An 18,380-nucleotide genomic window follows, 5' to 3' on the forward strand; every position below is an offset into this window, starting at 1 on the left:
AATTCGGATTTGATGGAGGAAAATCAAGATTTTTGTAAAATCTTCCAAAAACAAAAATTTAAGATTTGAAGGTCGAGTTATTATTGGAATTCGATAAAATTGCTATCATTGAACTCGTATCGGAATGGGTGTTCGGATTTCATGAAAATTATGTCGGGTTCCGAGGGGCGGGTCCCGCGTTGACTTTTATTGACTTTTTGGAATAAATTTTTAAGTCGACGTATTATTATCCGGAATTGTTTCCGATGAATTTTAATGAGGTTGTGCAATTAATTTGGATAGATTTGAGCTGTCCGGAGGTCAATTCAAGAAAGAAGACTATTTTGGAATATCGGCCTAACTTCAAAAAGGTAAGTGTCTTGCTTAACCTCGAGTGGGGGAATTACCCCTTAGGCATCGAGTCTTATGTGCCATTTGTGAAATGTGAAAAGCCGTGTACGCGAGGTGAAGAGTACGTACTCGGGCTTATATGTGTAAATTTTTATTGAATTAAAGTCTTAGGTATTATTGTGTAGTAAATTGGGTAATCGTGGATAAGTATTAAATCATCTGTTTGCCACGCCTAGATCCTTGTTGTTGTTGAATCTGTTGTTATATGACAATTTGATGTGATTGTTACTTGATTATTTATGTAATTCGTGAATTTGTTGGTTTGATAATTATTGTAATTTAATTACATTATGGATTTTTCCTCTGTAAATAATTAATTAAACGAGCTTAAGATGAGGTATTTATATAATTATTGAAAATTTAAATTTAATGAAGACTTTGCTTTATGTTGAGTAATTTCTATCTCTATTGGTTATTTTTGGGTGTTGTACACATTGTGTGGAGCTTTTGGCTATTTGTTGTGAAATTAATTGATTTTGTTATATCCTTGGAATTTGTTGTGGCCATTGGGCAAACTATAATGTGAATTGATTTTATTATGTTACCGTGTAAATTATTGTGTTGTGTGAATTATTATTTTAAGGAGATAAGGGTGGCATTTCACCGTTGATATTATGTGGGTATAAGGGTGGCATTTCACTATTGTTGTGTTGTTAGAATATTGTCTGGGCGGAGCGATAAGGGTGGCTATAGGAGCGATAAGGATGGCAATAGGAGCGATAAGGGTGGCTATTGATATTGTCTGGACGATATGTGATGATGTGGGAGTTGTGGCGTTGATGATTTTCATGTGATGTTATGATTTTCTTGTGTTTATTTTTATACCTTGTGCAATTTGTCTTGTTGTTGGTAAATTGATAACAATATGATTTATGTTGAAATTGAGAGCCTGTGGCTATTGCCAGGCGGATTATAAAATAAAATGTGGGCACGAGGTGCCGTGAGTAAATAATGAGGATATTTGGCACGTGAATTGTCCGTGCAGTTGTAATATGAAATGTTGGCACGAGGTGCTGTGATGAAATGATAATGATATTTGGCACGTGAATTGTCCATGCAGTTGTGATATGAAATGAGGGCACGAGGTGCCGGAAAAATATGATGATTTAATTATGGGCACGAGGTGCCGTGGAAATATGAAAAATGGGTTGAGACCCGTATTTATGAAAAATATGAAAATGGACTGAGACCCGTATTTTTATGATTTTGAAATGAGGTGTCACATGGTGACTCTTTAATCGAAAAAATTATATTCAAAATATTTATTTGAAAGGACTTTTATTCAAGAAGAATTATATGAAAGAATTATATTTGAAAAATATTAATTCGACGAAAATATATTTGAAAAAGAGTTTTATTCGTTAGAATTATATGTGAAAGATATTTAATTGAAGAACTTGATTTAACCGTGTGTAATTATATTTATTAATTATTGAGCGATATTAAATGGTGATTTTATTGTCTTATTGTGCATATCATGGGTTGTTTTATTGTCTTACTCATACTACACTTCTGTACATTTTTGTGCAGAGCCAGGTATTGGAGATATCGGACTTGAGTAGAGTTAAAGCGGGATCATAAGGATTCAAGGTAGAGTTGCTTGGTCGTCGTAGTCCCTTGGAGTCTTTTCATTTCATTGTACTGTTAATTTTGATTCAAACAATATTGTATATTCGGTCTTCGTGATTATCCTATATATTCAGTTAGAGTTCGTGGCTCAGTACTACCAGTTTTGAGAGGTTGTATTTTTTATATTTGTTCCGCTGTTAGTTTTGATTACTTATTTAATTAAAAAAAAATGGCTTTAAAAAAATATAACTGAAATCGGCTTACCTAGCCTTAGAGATTAAGTGCCATCACGACTCATGTGGTGAAATTTTTGGGTCCTGCTAATATGTTACTACAATTTTAGAGTGTTGCCCTCGAGGCAAGCGAAGAACAACACTTGTTAAACATGTTGTTCTGCCTAGAAGACGAACGAGGTCAAAAAATCAAGAGCGGCACCAAAATGTCTTATTTGTGCAAACCACCCATTTTAAAATGCAGTCACTAGAATTTAAGACATGTTTCTGTTGTATTCTCCATTTTTCTTTTGTGCATATATAAGATTTTCTTAAGGTGTTTCAACTCATAACTTCATGATCACTAGTAATAACTATTGGCATGTACTATAATTTTGTAATTAATAAAGTTGTTATACAAGATATATGTCAAATATGTATGTGAGATCTTTAATTGTTAATTTTCAATAAAATTATTAGCATAATTTTGCAGCTTGGACTCATGATGATTTGGTTTAACACTACTTATGGAATTGTATCAATTCAAACTTTTTGTCCTTCTGATAACCTGTTTCTTTGTATCTGGCCCACCTCTTTGACAAGACAAATGCAAAAATCCATATTGAAGTAGTATTATTTTGAAGAGAAAAGGACTAAAAGTTAAACACATGAGTCTTGCAAAGAGATCTGATATCACTCTATTTAGGTGTGGCTTTTTCTTTTCCTCTCTGAATCACTGCCTTCGGTTGATTCATCAAATTTTCAGATCAGAAGACATGAAATTCATTTAACATCCCTTGTGTTCCATAATAATAAGATTATATATTAAAAACACATACACATGCACGTTAAATTCATAACATATCTGACAATTAAAAAGAAAAAGAAATTAAAGGGTGTGTGGGGGCGAGGCGGACCTAGAATTTTAACGTGGGCACCACTATTTTGTTCAATTAGTGCCCCAAAAGTTTTTTTGTGTTTAAGGTGCCAAATTATTTATATAATCATTTTCAAGGTATACACACCTACAAGGGCGAAGCTACATTCTTGTAAGGGTGACCAATTGACCACCCTTCGTCGGAAAATTACACTGTATATATAGATAAAATATTAGTCTTTAGAGGTATATAACATATATTGAACACCCTTTGATGGAGAATTTCTTATTACTTCTTTCAAATTTGAACCCGCTTGAAAAAATTCATTAGTTGATTGTTTGGGATGAACTTGAAGGATTCTTACATTTCGAGCAGCTGAGATGATCATAGGAGAATTCATGAGTAGCAACAAGAAGATGAGGTTGTAATTTTATGCAGTTTCTGGTTGTTTTTGCCATGATATATAAAAACTGAAGAATACAACACAACAACAACAACACGTGAGATTTGAGAAGTACAACGTGTATTGTGTAAGTAGCTTTACCCCTACCTTGTACATACAGAGAAATTAATATTGATAGACTCTCGGCTCAAAGCAAGCAAATTGAAGAATAACCAAGAAAAATTAAACCAACCAACACGAGGGAGAACAATATCCATGAACCAAGTGGAACTCCAAGTTGGAAAATATAATGGAGGAATATTTAAGAAATCAAGAAGCAGTTCAAAATTATTTAATTACCGTATATGATTACTATGGATATTAAAGAGTTGTAAAGCTTTCTCACTTAGGAGCTATATATATATATAGTATTCTTTTTCAGGTTCCTCTGTTGCCCCTCTAGTATTTTATATTTGCAAAGTTAACCCTTTTTTTTGAATCGACTAATAGACATTCTTATAAGGCCATGTTAATACATGCGATTTTTTTGGAAAGTCATTTTCAATCTCATCTATGTGGGGTAATTGAGGGATTGATTGACAACTGACAAGATAAGTTCCAAATTCAGATATCAAGAAAATTATGTCAAACTCCATAATGTAAATAACTAGGTAAATTAATGGTTATATGTTACTACCTCTTTTATATATATAAACAGCTATATCGTATACTAAGGGATCGTCTGGTTCGTGGACAAAGTTATCCTAATTAATATTATATATAATCCTAGGACTAATAATCTCATGATTCACTTGTCTAATATGGTAATCCTAATACTTTTAAAGTAAAGATAAAGTAGGTAACGATGAGACGAAAAAAAAACGATGACTGGTTTTTTTAGATTGTCCTCTTGCATAAGAAATCTCTCAAATTTGATTTCCAAAAATGCTACTTAGAAAATTACAGCTAATGTAGAGACTGTCTATCCTTTACCATTTAAATATTTTTATATATAATCAAGGGTAGCTAAGAAACAAAAGCAAAATCCCAGTTGCTTTCTGCTAGTGAAAATTTTCCAGCATCCGTCACCTTGATTTGATGTACACTAACTTGCCATTAATAAACAACCAAACAGAAACACATGCAATAACTTGTACGTGAAGAGAAATTTTGTACTTCTATATTCAGATGTGACTTTGTGACTATTATATATAATTTGATGGCTCAAGAAGATAAAATAAAAAAAACAAACTAAGTATGATAATTGCATATGAGCATGTGTAGGTGCGTGAATATTACTTGTCAATTTTTTAATGTAGTTTGTCAAAAAAAGAAGAAGAAGAAGACACACATGTCGATGAACAGTACTGATAAGCTTAACTTCAGACCTATATGTATGAAGTTCGAACTGCACGAGTAATATACCTAACTTCAGATCTCATATACCTAAAGCCGTGAGTCTGAAGTTAATTTTGAAGCGATTAAACTTTAAACAATTATAAACTTTAACTATTCATTAAATAAGGGCCCTCAAAGCAGTTATCTATACACTTGCCCCCATAACGTTTTTTTGGATCGAGTATCTTGGCCCTCTATCTTCAGTAAAAATTGGGTGGGATAGTTATTTTTTGGACGACTTATTAATACTAGCCATTATTTAAAATGTAATGAGAAATAGCCACTTGTTAATGGGAAAATAAAATTTGAACAAAAATGCCTCATACTTATTGCTCCATCAATTTCCGTATGTGTGAACCTATTTCATTTCTAGTCTATTTAAAATAGAATAACCACTTTCTAAATTTAAAAATAATTTGACTTAAATTTTTCAATTTTATCCTTAATGAAAAGCTCTTATAGTCGTACAAATACTATGACATATATGTTTAAAATCATAACTTTTAAAAGTTTTTATTGATGTCTTAAATTTTGTGTTCAATCAAATAAGTTCACACATATTAAAACAGCAGGAGTAATAGTTTTTCGTGTTTTTTTAAAAAGTTCCCCATAATTATGTTAATTATATAAGTTTGATTTCAACCATTGATAATTTGTATTATAGACCCATTTAACAATTACGGGGTGGTGGCGCAGTTGGCTAGCGCGTAGGTCTCATAGCTTCTGAGAAATCCTGAGGTCGAGAGTTCGAGCCTCTCTCACCCCATCAACCCTTTTTGTTACAACACTTTCTTAAATTCATTTTTGGTTCCTCCTATTTTGCAAGAATTAAATTGGGTGTCCTACTGTTCATTCTCGTTTTTGGCGAAATTTTCAAATATTTTGCGCCTATTTTTTGGCGAAAAACTCCCAAACAAACTGGCCCCAAAATCGCAAAACCAAAAAGCAAATCGGCGAAGAATATGAAAAACCAACCTTCAATACGACCATTAGGGCAGCGTTCAATTGCTTCAACTTTCCTCTTTCGTTCTTCAAATCAGTAAGAAAAGAATTTAACTTTTGGGTTTTCATTTTGCTGATTAATTTTAAGTTCTAAGAAGAAATTTCATTTTCTTGTTAAATCTCTCTTTTTAGCTTTCTGAGTGTACTTCTGAATCTGGGGTTTATCTTTTTTTTTTTTTTTTTTTTTTGTGATTTACTTAAGGTCTACTGGTTGCGAGAAGAAAGTGGAAAGCAAAGCTACCAATCAAAAGGGTTCAAGCATTTCTTTATCTGACTTCCTCAGCAAAAAATTGCACAAAAGTCCTGTTTTGCCCGGAGTAGTTCCAGTAAGAAAGCTAAATTATTTTAGTTTCGGTGTTCATGAAATGCTAGAAAAAAAGAAGAAGGAATTTAGGCTTTTGAAATGCATTTTTGTTAACTACTTGTAGTCTTTTTATTAGTAGCCAATCTTTGGGACTCAAGAAAAATGTCAAAACATTTGAAGACAGAAACTTGTGTTTCCTGTTTTTTGCCTTTACTTCAAGATTTCACATTGTAACTGATTTGTAGAACTTGTAGGCCAGTACAACATATAAGCGGTGGGTGCACATGCATCCATCGTTTCAGGCTCGGACTATATGTGTGCGCTTGCGCGTGTAGAAAGTTAAAAGCAAAGATTTTAAAAATGTATGTAGCAGCCCCAGTTATACACTTCCTTTGTTTATGAACCCTTCTTGATTCTGAACTTCGTTTGCGGAGGTGCACTTGATGCCTTTAAATGATGGACTAAATTTGGTTGGTTGATCTGAGCTAAATTTCTCTTTTGGAACACCTGAAGACTTGAGAATATAATAGGAAGGGGTGATGAATGCTACTGGCTTCTACTAATGGAAAATATTGAAAATGATCTATTTAACTTTTGTTTGGTTTTAACTTCTGTCATTTATATCAGCTTTGTTCTATATAACTACAATAAGAAGAGTTCTATCGTTTGCATTAGTAATTGGAACATGCAACTGTATTCCTGAGCAGCCTGTAGAAGTCATTATAGGTTCTCTATATCAGGGTGTGTAATTTCTCTACTTGTAGAATAACTTATCTTATTAGATATAAGTGTAAACGGGAACTAAACTTTTGCAGGGAAATAAGAAAATCTCAGTGCCAGCAAGTAGCAAAGTCACAAGTAAGTCCATTAATGGACAAATCAACCGCGGGAAAGATGGAGAAACAGGAATTCCGTGTGCTCTTGATGCTATTTTTGAACAATACAAGAACACCATGAAAGGGAACCAAGATGTTTCTGCTCCTAATGATTGTGGTGAGGTTTCAGTTTGTAGCACAGATGATGTCAGAACATCAAGAAAAAGAGGTCTTATTGAAGGTTAGTCATTCTTTCAGAAATGAATCAGTTCAGCTGTTCACAAGTTTGTTGTGCTAATCATATATTCTTGATGAATTAGGATTTCATGAGATTGCCTTGATATATATATATTTATTTGGTTAGCTTAATTACTGAGTATCTAATCTTTATTTCTGTAACTAACATACATGCGCGGTAAAACAAGAACTAATCAGCTGGCTTCTTGTGTCACTTGACCTTGCTTCTCATGCTATAAAGCTTCAGGTTCTGAATCACAATGCAATCGTCTGTTAGTTGATATTGCTTCTCTATGTATAAAGATGCTACTCCCTCCATTTCAATTTATGTGAACCTATTTCCTCTTTAGTCCGTGCCAAAAAGAATGACCTCTTTCCCTATTTGGAAACAATTTAGCTTTACGCAATGATTTATAGCCACACAAAATATGTGACTCATTTTACGTCACAAGTTTAAAAGTTTTCTCTTTTTTCTTAAACTCCGTGCCCAGTCAAATGGGTTCACATAAATTGAAACGGAGGGAGTATTACTTATTCGATATTTAGTATGGAATAAGATTTCCAATACACAGTTGTACTTGGAGAAGTGTTGAGCTCTAGAAGGGCCTAACGGATTATTCCTCTTGAGTTCTGTTGACAGCGTTGCTTGAAATTGAGAGTTTGAGCTTAATCTCGGCTACATGGAGAAAAATGCCTATTGTTTTTCTTCTGGCATTTTCCTGAAAGATGATACATTGATACCTTGAATAAGATCATTGTCCATTTCTTGAGCCCCTTAAAAACAGTGGTAGTCCAGCACTTCCCAAAAGCAGATGAAAGTCCAGTAGATTCTAAAAATTTGAGGACCCTTTTAGTGTTGTTACTCACTGAGTGGATAAGGATTGGGAATGAAGGTATTCAGAATCAACTACCTGGTTTTTACTCCTTCAAGCCAGGTTGCTTACTGGAATTGACACAAAACTTTTATCTGGTTACTAGCGCGTGGTGTATTGGCTTTCTTGAGAAATAAATACCATCTAATTTAGTTCCTATGCTCAGTAGAACTATTATCTGGTTAATCCAGTTTCATTTGCATTTGAGTTCTGCCATAGTAATATTTTACATGTTCTTGGATTTCATGGAACATATAGAATGTGGGATATAATGCAGACAATTATCTCGCATTCTCTGGAAATCATCAACGAGTTCTTGTGGTTTAGCCCTGACAGTTTTTATGGTTTACTAGGTAGCAGCGGAAACCAATCTGCTCGAAAAGTTTTGGCAGTTCTTGGAGAAGGTTCAGCAGAAAAGCGTAGACGAAAAGTGAGAATGATCAATAACATTGAGAAACCTAGTACCCTCTTCAATCATTGTAAGTCCACTCAAATCTAAATAATATTTCATCAAAGTGTTTCTTCAGCTAGAACATATTATTGCACTTTTCAAGTGCAAGTTCTCATCATAAAAAGGAAAATTATGTTTTATTTTTTCGTGTTTTCAGATGCCAATGGAGGTGGCTGGTGGGATTGCAACATGGAAGGTGTTGATAATGAAGAAGTGGGGTGTAATGAAGTATGGGAAGGAATGGGTTCTACAACTTTAGGGGGATTGGAATGGCACTGATTTAGATTACTATTATTGCTTAGAGAAGAATTATTATTGCAAATATCTATGTAATACATTGGCAGTTGACACCAAAAATGGCATGTTGTTTGATGTAATGATGCAATACAAAAATAATCTCTTGTCACATTCTTTTGCCTATATAGTTAAGGATGTGAACTTCAAATTGCATGCTTGAAGTAGAGCAGTGTATGCTTTTGTGAATATACTTTATTACGTAAAAAGATGTCTTTAATAATTTTAACAAATTTCTTTATAGATATGTGAAAAAACTAGCAAGTATTAGTTCCACTTCAGAAAAGAATAGGGATGATAGGTTGCCCGTAAAGTAAAGGGATGTAAATGGCTTTTTCCGGCAAGTTTAGGGGGCAATTTATGTTTTTCCCTTAATAAAGCATATATCCACCAATTTAAATCAACTGATTCCTTCAGTTTGTCCTTGTTTTATGGCTTTTCTTGTTTACATTTGAAGAAATAAAAAGTGAGTATATTTTCACAAGTTAGTGCAAAAGTAAAATAGTACTAGTTTATTCCAAATGAAAATTTATTACTTCACATTACCTTTTTTATTTTACTTTTGCTTTATGTATATAGCTTTGAGATTTCTAGTTTTTCATATATTTTCCAGTTGCCTTGAGTGATACAATGATGAATGCTAATAGCTAATGTCATCAAGGTTCGTACATTATCTTCTACGTTCTTTTGTTCATTCATTTATTTACTTTTGACTTCTCCTAATATACTGTCAATCAAACAATACCAACAAGAAGCAATGTATTTTAAGAGTATGTACATTACAGTAGAGTTAATTAGGATAAGCACCACAAAGAATCATAAATATCTTTTTTAATTAAAGTAGGTAATTATGAAAGTTAATGTTGCTATTTTGATCTATTATTTCCTAACATGAGAATTGCAAAAAGTTCATGTTATATCAAAATTTGCTATTTTTAGCTAGCAAATGAAAATCCTAGAAATATTAATATTCTTGTATGACAATTGACTTAAAACTAAAGCAATCTAAAATTTTATGAATTAAGCCAAAATCAAAAGTAGTTTGGTGCACAAAGCATTCTGAGTTTACGCAGCGTCAAGATCATAAAAACCATGGCTTTCTCTAATTTCGAGCTCTGAATTCATAAAAACCCATCTCCGTTCATGTTGACAAAGAATACAACCACCATAGGGTTATTTTAAACTTCATATGCAATCTCAAGGACTTTCCACTATATTCCTTAATTTACGACCCAATTACTGAGGCATCTGAAATGGATTATCCCATGAAAAATTCCCTTACTAGGTGGTGTGATACTGCCGATGGATTGATTTGCCTAGCCAATAAGGAAAACTCGAACAAACCAATGAAGATTACAAATAAATTGCCTAGTTCAGGAGTTAATTTATATATATGGAACCCATCAATTAGGAAGTCGAAGAATTGCCCGACTCAGGAGTTAGATCGAAGTGGTTTTGCTCTACATATTTTAGATATGGTTTTGGATATGATGAGTTACACGACGATTATAAACTAGTGGTGATTTTCAATATCTTTGATGATTATCGAGATGATTATGCTTCATTTAAGACCAAGATCAAGGTTTACAGTTTGAAGACTGATTCTTGGAGATCGGTCAAGGATTTTCAGGGAAGCTCTTTGATAGATTGTTCAGCTAAGTTTGTCAAGGGGAAGCTTTATTGGACTAAATCTGCTACTGCTCGTGCCTACAATAGCGAATATGGCTGCACCATAATTCATTTTTATGAGTACGATGACGGAAATCGTTGCAACATCATTTCTTTTGATTTAGCATATGAGACATGGGGTGAGGTGGAGCAACCCAATTATGGAAAAGGTAAATTTGATTTAATGCTGGGAATTTTGGGAGGTGATCTTGTTGTGCTTTGTAACTATGAGGGAAGTCATTCTGATGTGTGGCTTATGAAATATTACGGAGTTAAACCATCTTGGACAACGATGTTCGCCATTAACTGTCCTGATGATCCTGGGAAGTATGACTATTATCCACGCTGTTCCTTGTCATTTTCCCCGCTGTTTTGCCAGCTAGATAAGGGTGAAATTTTACTTTTATATCGGTCAGTTTTCATGATATACAATCCAAAGGATGATTCAATCAGAGTTATCAGACAACCAGAGATTACTAAACCTAAGAGCTGTTTTCAGGCAGAAATCTTTATCGAAAGCCTCGTTAATCCCTTGTCGACAGCTGATCAGGGACTTGTTAACCAAGAAGACTGACAATCATGTAATCGTTAACTTGTAAGAGTTCTTGCCTTACCCATTTCCCCCAAGTATATTTTATTAGTTGGTGTTCTCTTTTTGCATTTCTTTTTTGTCATATATAGAACAAAAACACTGAATATATATGAATCTATACATCATATTTTTCTTATATCGCGTGGAGTTCTTGTTCCTTTTTATTATATTAAGTATATACTTGAGCAAAAGTGATTAGCTTGTAGTATATTGGTTTTCAAAGTTCAAGCTTGAGGACATAGATGCTTGTTGTCTTAAACGAAGTTATAAAAGGCAGGGCAGGACAACAGCTAGGTTAGTTTCTGGCATGGTTAAGTCTTATTGTTTTTTTTAAAAAAAGAAGTAAGATGTTTCATTGATAGGCATCAAGAGGATTAAAAAGGTACAAAAGAGAGATTGCTAGCTCCAATACATCAAAAGAAACTATACTAGATTCAGGGAGCTAAGAAAGTCCAAAAGAGTATCAATGCTGTTTATAGAGGTTAGGTTGCTGCAGCTAAATAAATTAAGTCTCCGTCTAGCTTTTAAAGAGTGGTTCAGAGTTGAGATTTCATCAAAACATCTGTGGTTCCATCACTCTTCATAAGCAACCTTCATAGGCTTTTCTAACTCTACGTGGCATCAGTGTTATCAAAGGCAAAAAGCGTAAAAAAGTTCTAAGGTCTATTGGGGCTCACAAAGCGCAAATAAAGCGTAAGCTTTAATGAAGAAAGGCGCAAATGGATAAAAACTATAAATATGTATGTGTCGTCCAAGACTAATATCTATAAGCATGAATACCAAATATATGGACAATGAAATTGAAGAAAATTTACGATAAAGTGAAATATCAATTGTTTAGTGTCACCTCTTCAGGATTACGCTCATTGGCAATGAAAAGTATGCCTTAGAGCCTTAATGACAACAATGAAGCGTCCGCTAAGCGAGGCGAAGTGCTCAACATGTTTTGAGTCTCGTTTCAGGGCTTAAACGCGCCTTTGATAACACTGCGTGGCATGACCCAATTTGAGTCCAAAATAGAGTAGAACATATTCTATAGGGTTATTTAATAACATTTCCAATACCCTATTGTACCTGGAGAAGTGTTGAGATCTATAAGGGGTTTATAACTCTCGAGGTCTTGTTGACAGGTTTACTTGAAATTGCGAGCTTGGGTTTAATGTACTACAGAAAAAAGGCCCGTTCCTTTCTTATCGCCTTTTCCTGAAAGATGATATCTGGAATAAAATCATTGTCCAGAATCTTAAGCTCCTTAGCATCAGCATAAATTCAGTACTTCCACTGTTTTGACTCCTTCGGGCCAGATTGCTGGCAGGAATTGTGTTGTGAACTCAGTGAGTGACTCGATGGAGGACATATCTGGAAATTTGAAAAACTATGTGTGGGACCCATTTTGAGAGTAGGCAGGTTCACAGTGTGTGAAAGTTCAGCGCCAGAAAATTATAAATACAGTAGAAGACGTAGTACATTTTATGCTGAAGTTGTAAGTGTTAGCTCTTTTGTGTCATCTATGCTCTCTTCTATACTTCTCTCATCCCTAATTCTATATCAGTCTATTTCTTACCTCCTTTATTCTTAGATTTTCAGTAACACTGTCCTTACTATCATTAGCTTTTGCTTTGTAATTCCAATTATTATTGAGTTAATATAATAAGTTGTTTGGTGTATCTTCTGGGTTGTTATATTGGTGCTTTCATCCATCGGACTCCAACGGTGGCGATGTGTCTACCTAGATTCAGAGGCGACGGCAACCCGGAGCACTGGATTTTTCGGGCCGAGTTGTACTTCACATACCTTGGCTTCTACAAGAAGGACTGGCTGCCTCTTCCTTCCTTCTACCTAGACGGCGATGCCCTCGCTTGGTTTGATTGGCTGTTTCGCAACAAACAATTCTGTGATTAGAGCCATTTTAAGGAGAAGTTTCTTCTGCATTTTCCAAAACGACAATTGCTGATCTGCAATATATTTTGACTTTCTATGGGCTTGAATCTGCTTTCGGACCAGCCAACAAGACGAAACAAGCATTCGATGCACTGTCTACTGGAGTTTTCCCTATTGTAATCGTTGAAGGTTCTTCGGTTCCAACAACAAACTCCAACATTCATCCTCCTTGCTCCTTAGGTTCATTCACAAACCTTCAAGTACCTGATATACATGATCCCAACTCTAGTTTAACTGGTGGAGAGAAGTGCGCACCAGTCGAAGACAAGGTGTTCGACGAAATTTCCCAGAGTGACGAACCTGATCTGCATTGCCATTTTACATGCGATGAAGCACTCCTCGTTCCTCTTGTTGAACGAGATCAGTTTGTGCCCTGTGAGATTGCTCCATTTCCTTTTACTGTGATTTTATGTGTTGAATCTAAGAAGCTTTTGGCTGCACCAGCCCTTCCGTTTGAGTTGCAACCTAATTTAGAGGATAGAGAATCTGAGGAGGTCCAGGTGATCGATGAAATGTTAAATAGCTGCTGCCCAACATTATTTCCGAAGGCTCAATCAGCTGCCTCAATTGAAATGATCGCGGAAGAAGCTACATGTCCTGAAAGAAGCGAAGCCCAACTGTTTGCTAAAAGTCCCAAAAGAGATATGCCAGTGAGGTACGTTACTGCACCTTCTCTTGATCACGGCCAACAGAAAATTGAATTTGAGACTTTTGAAGACATGTATCTTGCTGAATTTCTCGTGGAGCCTGCGACTATTGAGGACCTATGTCTTGATAAATTGTTTATGGAGAATGAGGACGGCATCCCAAGAAGTGACATGTTTTCAAATGAAATGCTGTCTGATGATGAGCATGGGGAATCTACGGGGGGATTCAATGATCACCATATTTTGAATCGATTTCCATTTGATCCTGGTGTTAATTTCTTATGTGTCACCATAACCTTAAATGCAGCGATTCTTTGTGTATGGGATCCAGAACTTAGTTTCGAGTTCATGGCTCTAACGGGTTCTACTGAGAAATAGGAGGCACATACATTGTTTGAAGATCTTAGAAAAAGAAGGAGCTGTTTATTTGCAAAGTTGTATGATTGGGAGCCTGTGGGTGGAGTTGAAACGGGTTTTAAATGCAGTTGTAATTTTCGAAATTCTTGTACATCATATAAGCTACTGGGTGAGTCTATAGCACATTCATTTCTGTATTGCTTTGATGGTGCTCTGACTCACCTTGAGGAGCAGTACATGATTACTCAGTTGAGGTATTTTAGGAGTGGTATGATGTGGTGTCACTGTGAGAATGCGTATCTAGTTGTTGTGATGCATTGGCTACTATTGGAGCTCATTCATTATGAAGAAGACATCACTCGCTTCAACCTCGTATACAAGATTTTAATGATGCTTTCCTGCTGGGTTGGAGTTCCTAATTCTACAGTTCTAAAGTTGCATCAACCTAGTAAGGTCATGGCTGTGTTGGCTGATAAAGAAGGATGGAAGAGCAAAGTGCAAGCAAATTTCTTAAAGCTTGATAAAGGACTGCATTATTTCAACTTAATGGAAGAGTCTAAGCTCGAACATGACAATGCACTATATGTCATCATTGTAGATATGCTTGGTCGATCAAGTCAATTAGTTCATGGTGAAAACTATATATATGAAGCTGTAGAATTCATGGATAGGGACTTACTGGATGTTGAGCTTGCCAAGCTGGGGTTCCAAACCGTCGTATATTTTTTGCAACGTTATTCATCTTTCATAGCAGATTTGGTTGTTTATCTCAAGTTTGCTAGTCTTCCCTTTGATCCTGGTATACATGATATCGCTATAACCCATGCTATCAACCTGAATATGTTTGCAAATAGTGTTGTTTTTTCTACTTATGATCCAATAGCTACACTATGGGGTTTATAGTGAGGGGAAGTCAGCATCATGTGTTGTTTTTATTCTTGCAATGTGTAAGGACGCAGGACTATTTGGGCAGGTTATTACGAGCCAACACTTCGACCTTTTTGATCCAGGAATTCAGGTTCTGCTACCTAGGAATTCAGGTTCTGCTACCTAACACCCACGGTCTTGTATGTAGGAAGGGCGTTGTTGCCAATGTTCTGCATGGTGATAGTTGTACATACTATTCTGTTAAGTTGCTACCTCAACCCAAATTACTAAGTGCAGCTGCTGCAGATATTGTTGAGGCCCCTGAAGATGCGGGTTGGATGACATCAGATCATCGTTACATGGACAAAAGGGTGCAGCATTCCTTCAATCAGTCTATCCCCAGTGTCAGATGGCGAGATCTATTTTCCATGGCTATAATCTCAGTGAGGAAGCTAAAATTCCGTGAAATGCCTTACCCAATGTTAACACTAGGGATAGGAAAAGGAGCTGTTCACATTGAGATTAGACTAATTTGTGTTGCCCTTTCCTGTGCATTTATTTGCACTGATGCAGGAGTGATAAGCCAGTACGTTAAGCTTGTTGCTGATGCTCTTTTGGGTACCTTAAGGTATGACATAAGGTATAAGGTTGAAGATTCCTTTGATTGGATGCAGTTGATTTCACTTCAAGACAACAACCTTGGTACTAATTCACCTATATCTAGATTGCTTTCCTTGATGGCGGATGGTGATTCCCATTACTACATTATTATGTATCATACCAGAAGCGAAGATGTTGCTTTGAATTGCTTGTTTGCTGTTGACAGTGTCAAGCGGATATTGCTGCAATTTCTGCTTTACTCGAACCTTGCGGACAAGGTTATTTTTGAGGTGGGAGGTATTGTTGTGAACTCAGTGAGTGACTCGGTGGAGGATATCTCTGGAAATTTGGAAAACTATGTGTGGGACCATTTTGAGCGTAGGCAGGTTCACAGTGTGTGAAAGTTCAGCGTGAGAATTATAAATACAGTAGAAGACGTAGTGCATTTTATGCTGGAGTTAAGTGTTAGCTCTTTTGTCTCATCTATGCTCTCTTCTATACTTCTCTCATCCCTAATTCTATATCAGTCTATTTCTCACCTCCTTTATTCTTAGATTTTCAGTAACACTGTCCTTAGTCCTTACTATCATTAGCTTTTGCTTTGTAATTCCAATAATTATTGAGTTAATATAATCAGTTGATACGTATTTGGTTACTAGTGCTTGGTATATTCACTTTCTTCAGAAATAAATACCATCTAATCGTGTTCCTATGCTTAGTGGAACGTGTTTGTGGTTACTCCAATTACATTTGCACTGGAGTTTTCCTATGAAAAAATATTACTAGCAAATATCCCAACATGTTGCATGTTCTTGGATTTCGTGGAACAATGGATGTGGTATACAATGCAGATGATCATCTCCCATTCTTTGTTGTTATATATATACATATACATACAAAAAATATGTATTTTTTTGACTTATTTTAAGAGCGGTCATTTTCCCTTTTATTAACTTCGTTAGCTTCCTCGTTTTTGCCTGTCACAATGTAAAAGGACTAACAAACTTGTACTTTTTCGACCCAACAAGGTTTAGCTTAGTTTGGGGTCACGTTTAATTTCCATTCATAGTTCGATCTTAAAATCTCAATTTGAATAGCAACACAAATCCAGCAGTATATAACTTCAACCTTCTCATTTCAAACACACTAACGAGCAGCTAAAACATACCACTTGCATACAATTTGAATACAAAATTATTGGTACATACAACTTGCATACAATTATATTATTGTATGTATATTGTATGTCGTTTATATGTAATTCGTATGTCGTGTGTATCTCACTGTATATTTAATGATACATTGAGCATACAAATAACATACACCGGACATACACAATACATACAACTTATTTGTATATCATTGTTCTTTTTTCTCTTGAGATTCAATATAAAATTCAACCAAAATCAACTTGAATCTTCACCAAACCCCCCAAATATTGAGATATAAACTCCTAACAATACCAAATCCAAACAAATAAAAAAAACGATTTTGCAAAATCTAATTTCGAGTTTAAAGCTTCAAAGCCTTTTAATGGATATCAATAAAGCTTTTAATGGAGTTTAAAGTTTTATAATAATTTCTTACCGTTCTTTTTTTTTTTAAAAGGGGGAAATTGTTATTACTTATTAATTTTACTGAAGTTAAGTTCGAATATGTCAAGTTTGTTATTACAGAAGATAAAGACATAGCTTTGATTCATACAAAAGAGATTCGATTAGGAATATAAGTTCAACGGAAATTAGTTTAAATAGAAATATATTGCTACTAAGTTTAATAGGTAATGAGAGAGAGGCATAATACATTACTTTGTATACAATTGGTAATTAAGAGGGAATCTCTATAAAAATGGTAAATATGTTTAATATGAAGCATATCTATTTAAAAATTCCATTAAATATATATATATATATATATATATATATATATATATATATATATATATATATATATATATATATATATATATATATCGAGTCCAATCCATTCAAATTTAGAAGGATGAACGAATTGTGTTTTCATTGGTTAAATTTGACAACTCTAGATACGTATACAATCTAAATTTGTTCGCATAGGACATGACGCCAAATTCTGCTATCAAAATAAAGTTATCAAGTTTTAGAAAGTTTTCTCAAATACCAAATCTACAAAATCTTCTGCTTATGCGTGTTTTATATTTTTTATGTATGGATTTTGGTCGATAGATAAATAAGGTCAATGAAAATTGGCGAAGCAACTCAAATAAGACTACCCTAAGTAGAAAAAAAAAACAGAGAAGATAAATGTTAGACAAACTTAGGTCGTATAAGATTATAAAAAGAAGGAAAAGAAATTAGCAGTTTGGTTCTCAAATTGTCTAATACTATTAGTGCTAGTCTTTCAAGGTAGAGCAGAATAGGCAACTTCTACTTGCGGCTTTTCATTTTGATAGGAGGTGGGTGTTTGCAGCTCGCTCGCTGTCAACTAAATGAGTCTTCACTGTCCGTCCGATTTTTATAAGTAAAGTGAAGTCAAATCGATAACGTGAACATCCCAACTTTTTTGCTAGGAAGCTTCGACTTGTTTTGTTTTCTCTAGTCTTAAAAACAAAAATAGATTTGCCATTATTGATTTTCTATTTCCTTTCCTTGCGCGTATCATTTTGCGCAAATCATTTTAAGTTGCATTTCTCTAAAATACGGCAAAAGAGAAAAAAAGGTGGAAAAATACATAGAATAATATAAGATGACCTAAATTGGTGGCCATGAGAAACAAAATATACAACTAAAATTTTTAATCGAACAATTCGCATAGATCTTTTGAACTCTCTGTTAATTTCACCCAACATATATACGATTAGTAAGAAACAAAATGTTGTTATAAAAAATGAATGAATCTTCGATAAAATATCTGAATGCAATTTTC

At 34.6% G+C, this 18,380-nt stretch overlaps 2 protein-coding genes and 1 non-coding gene across 3 annotated transcripts; all 3 read left to right on the top strand.

Annotated features, from left to right (window-relative positions):
• The first annotated feature begins 5,510 nt into the window (after window positions 1-5,510).
• TRNAM-CAU (transfer RNA methionine (anticodon CAU)) lies at window positions 5,511-5,595 on the top strand. Its single transcript is given in 2 exon segments — window positions 5,511-5,548; window positions 5,560-5,595. It is a non-coding gene; the product is annotated as a tRNA-Met (tRNA).
• Window positions 5,596-5,606: 11 nt separating this feature from the next.
• LOC104121413 (uncharacterized) lies at window positions 5,607-8,958 on the top strand. The gene is made up of 5 exons (XM_009633410.3): window positions 5,607-5,868; window positions 6,034-6,157; window positions 6,951-7,191; window positions 8,413-8,538; window positions 8,668-8,958. The coding sequence occupies exons 1-5, from the start codon at window positions 5,792-5,794 to the stop codon at window positions 8,787-8,789; spliced, it is 690 nt and encodes a 229-aa protein (XP_009631705.1). The 5' UTR covers window positions 5,607-5,791; the 3' UTR covers window positions 8,790-8,958.
• A 496-nt stretch (window positions 8,959-9,454) lies between these two features.
• On the top strand, window positions 9,455-11,046 carry LOC138903386 (F-box protein CPR1-like). Its single transcript, XM_070191357.1, has 2 exons — window positions 9,455-9,465; window positions 10,278-11,046. Exons 1-2 carry the CDS (start codon window positions 9,455-9,457, stop codon window positions 11,044-11,046), a joined length of 780 nt encoding a protein of 259 aa, XP_070047458.1.
• Window positions 11,047-18,380: the final 7,334 nt, after the last annotated feature.

This window comes from Nicotiana tomentosiformis, chromosome 12, assembly GCF_000390325.3.
Source record: "Nicotiana tomentosiformis chromosome 12, ASM39032v3, whole genome shotgun sequence".
NCBI classification, from domain to species: Eukaryota; Viridiplantae; Streptophyta; class Magnoliopsida; order Solanales; family Solanaceae; genus Nicotiana; species Nicotiana tomentosiformis.

Bases quoted from the DNA above. Each gene is read 5' to 3' on its own strand.
- LOC104121413 (XM_009633410.3), top strand. From the start codon at position 5,792: ATGAAAAACCAACCTTCAATACGACCATTAGGGCAGCGTTCAATTGCT. The intron at 7,192-8,412 runs GTTAGTCATTCT...ATGGTTTACTAG, and splicing joins AAAAAGAGGTCTTATTGAAG to GTAGCAGCGGAAACCAATCT. The intron at 8,539-8,667 runs GTAAGTCCACTC...TCGTGTTTTCAG, and splicing joins TAGTACCCTCTTCAATCATT to ATGCCAATGGAGGTGGCTGG.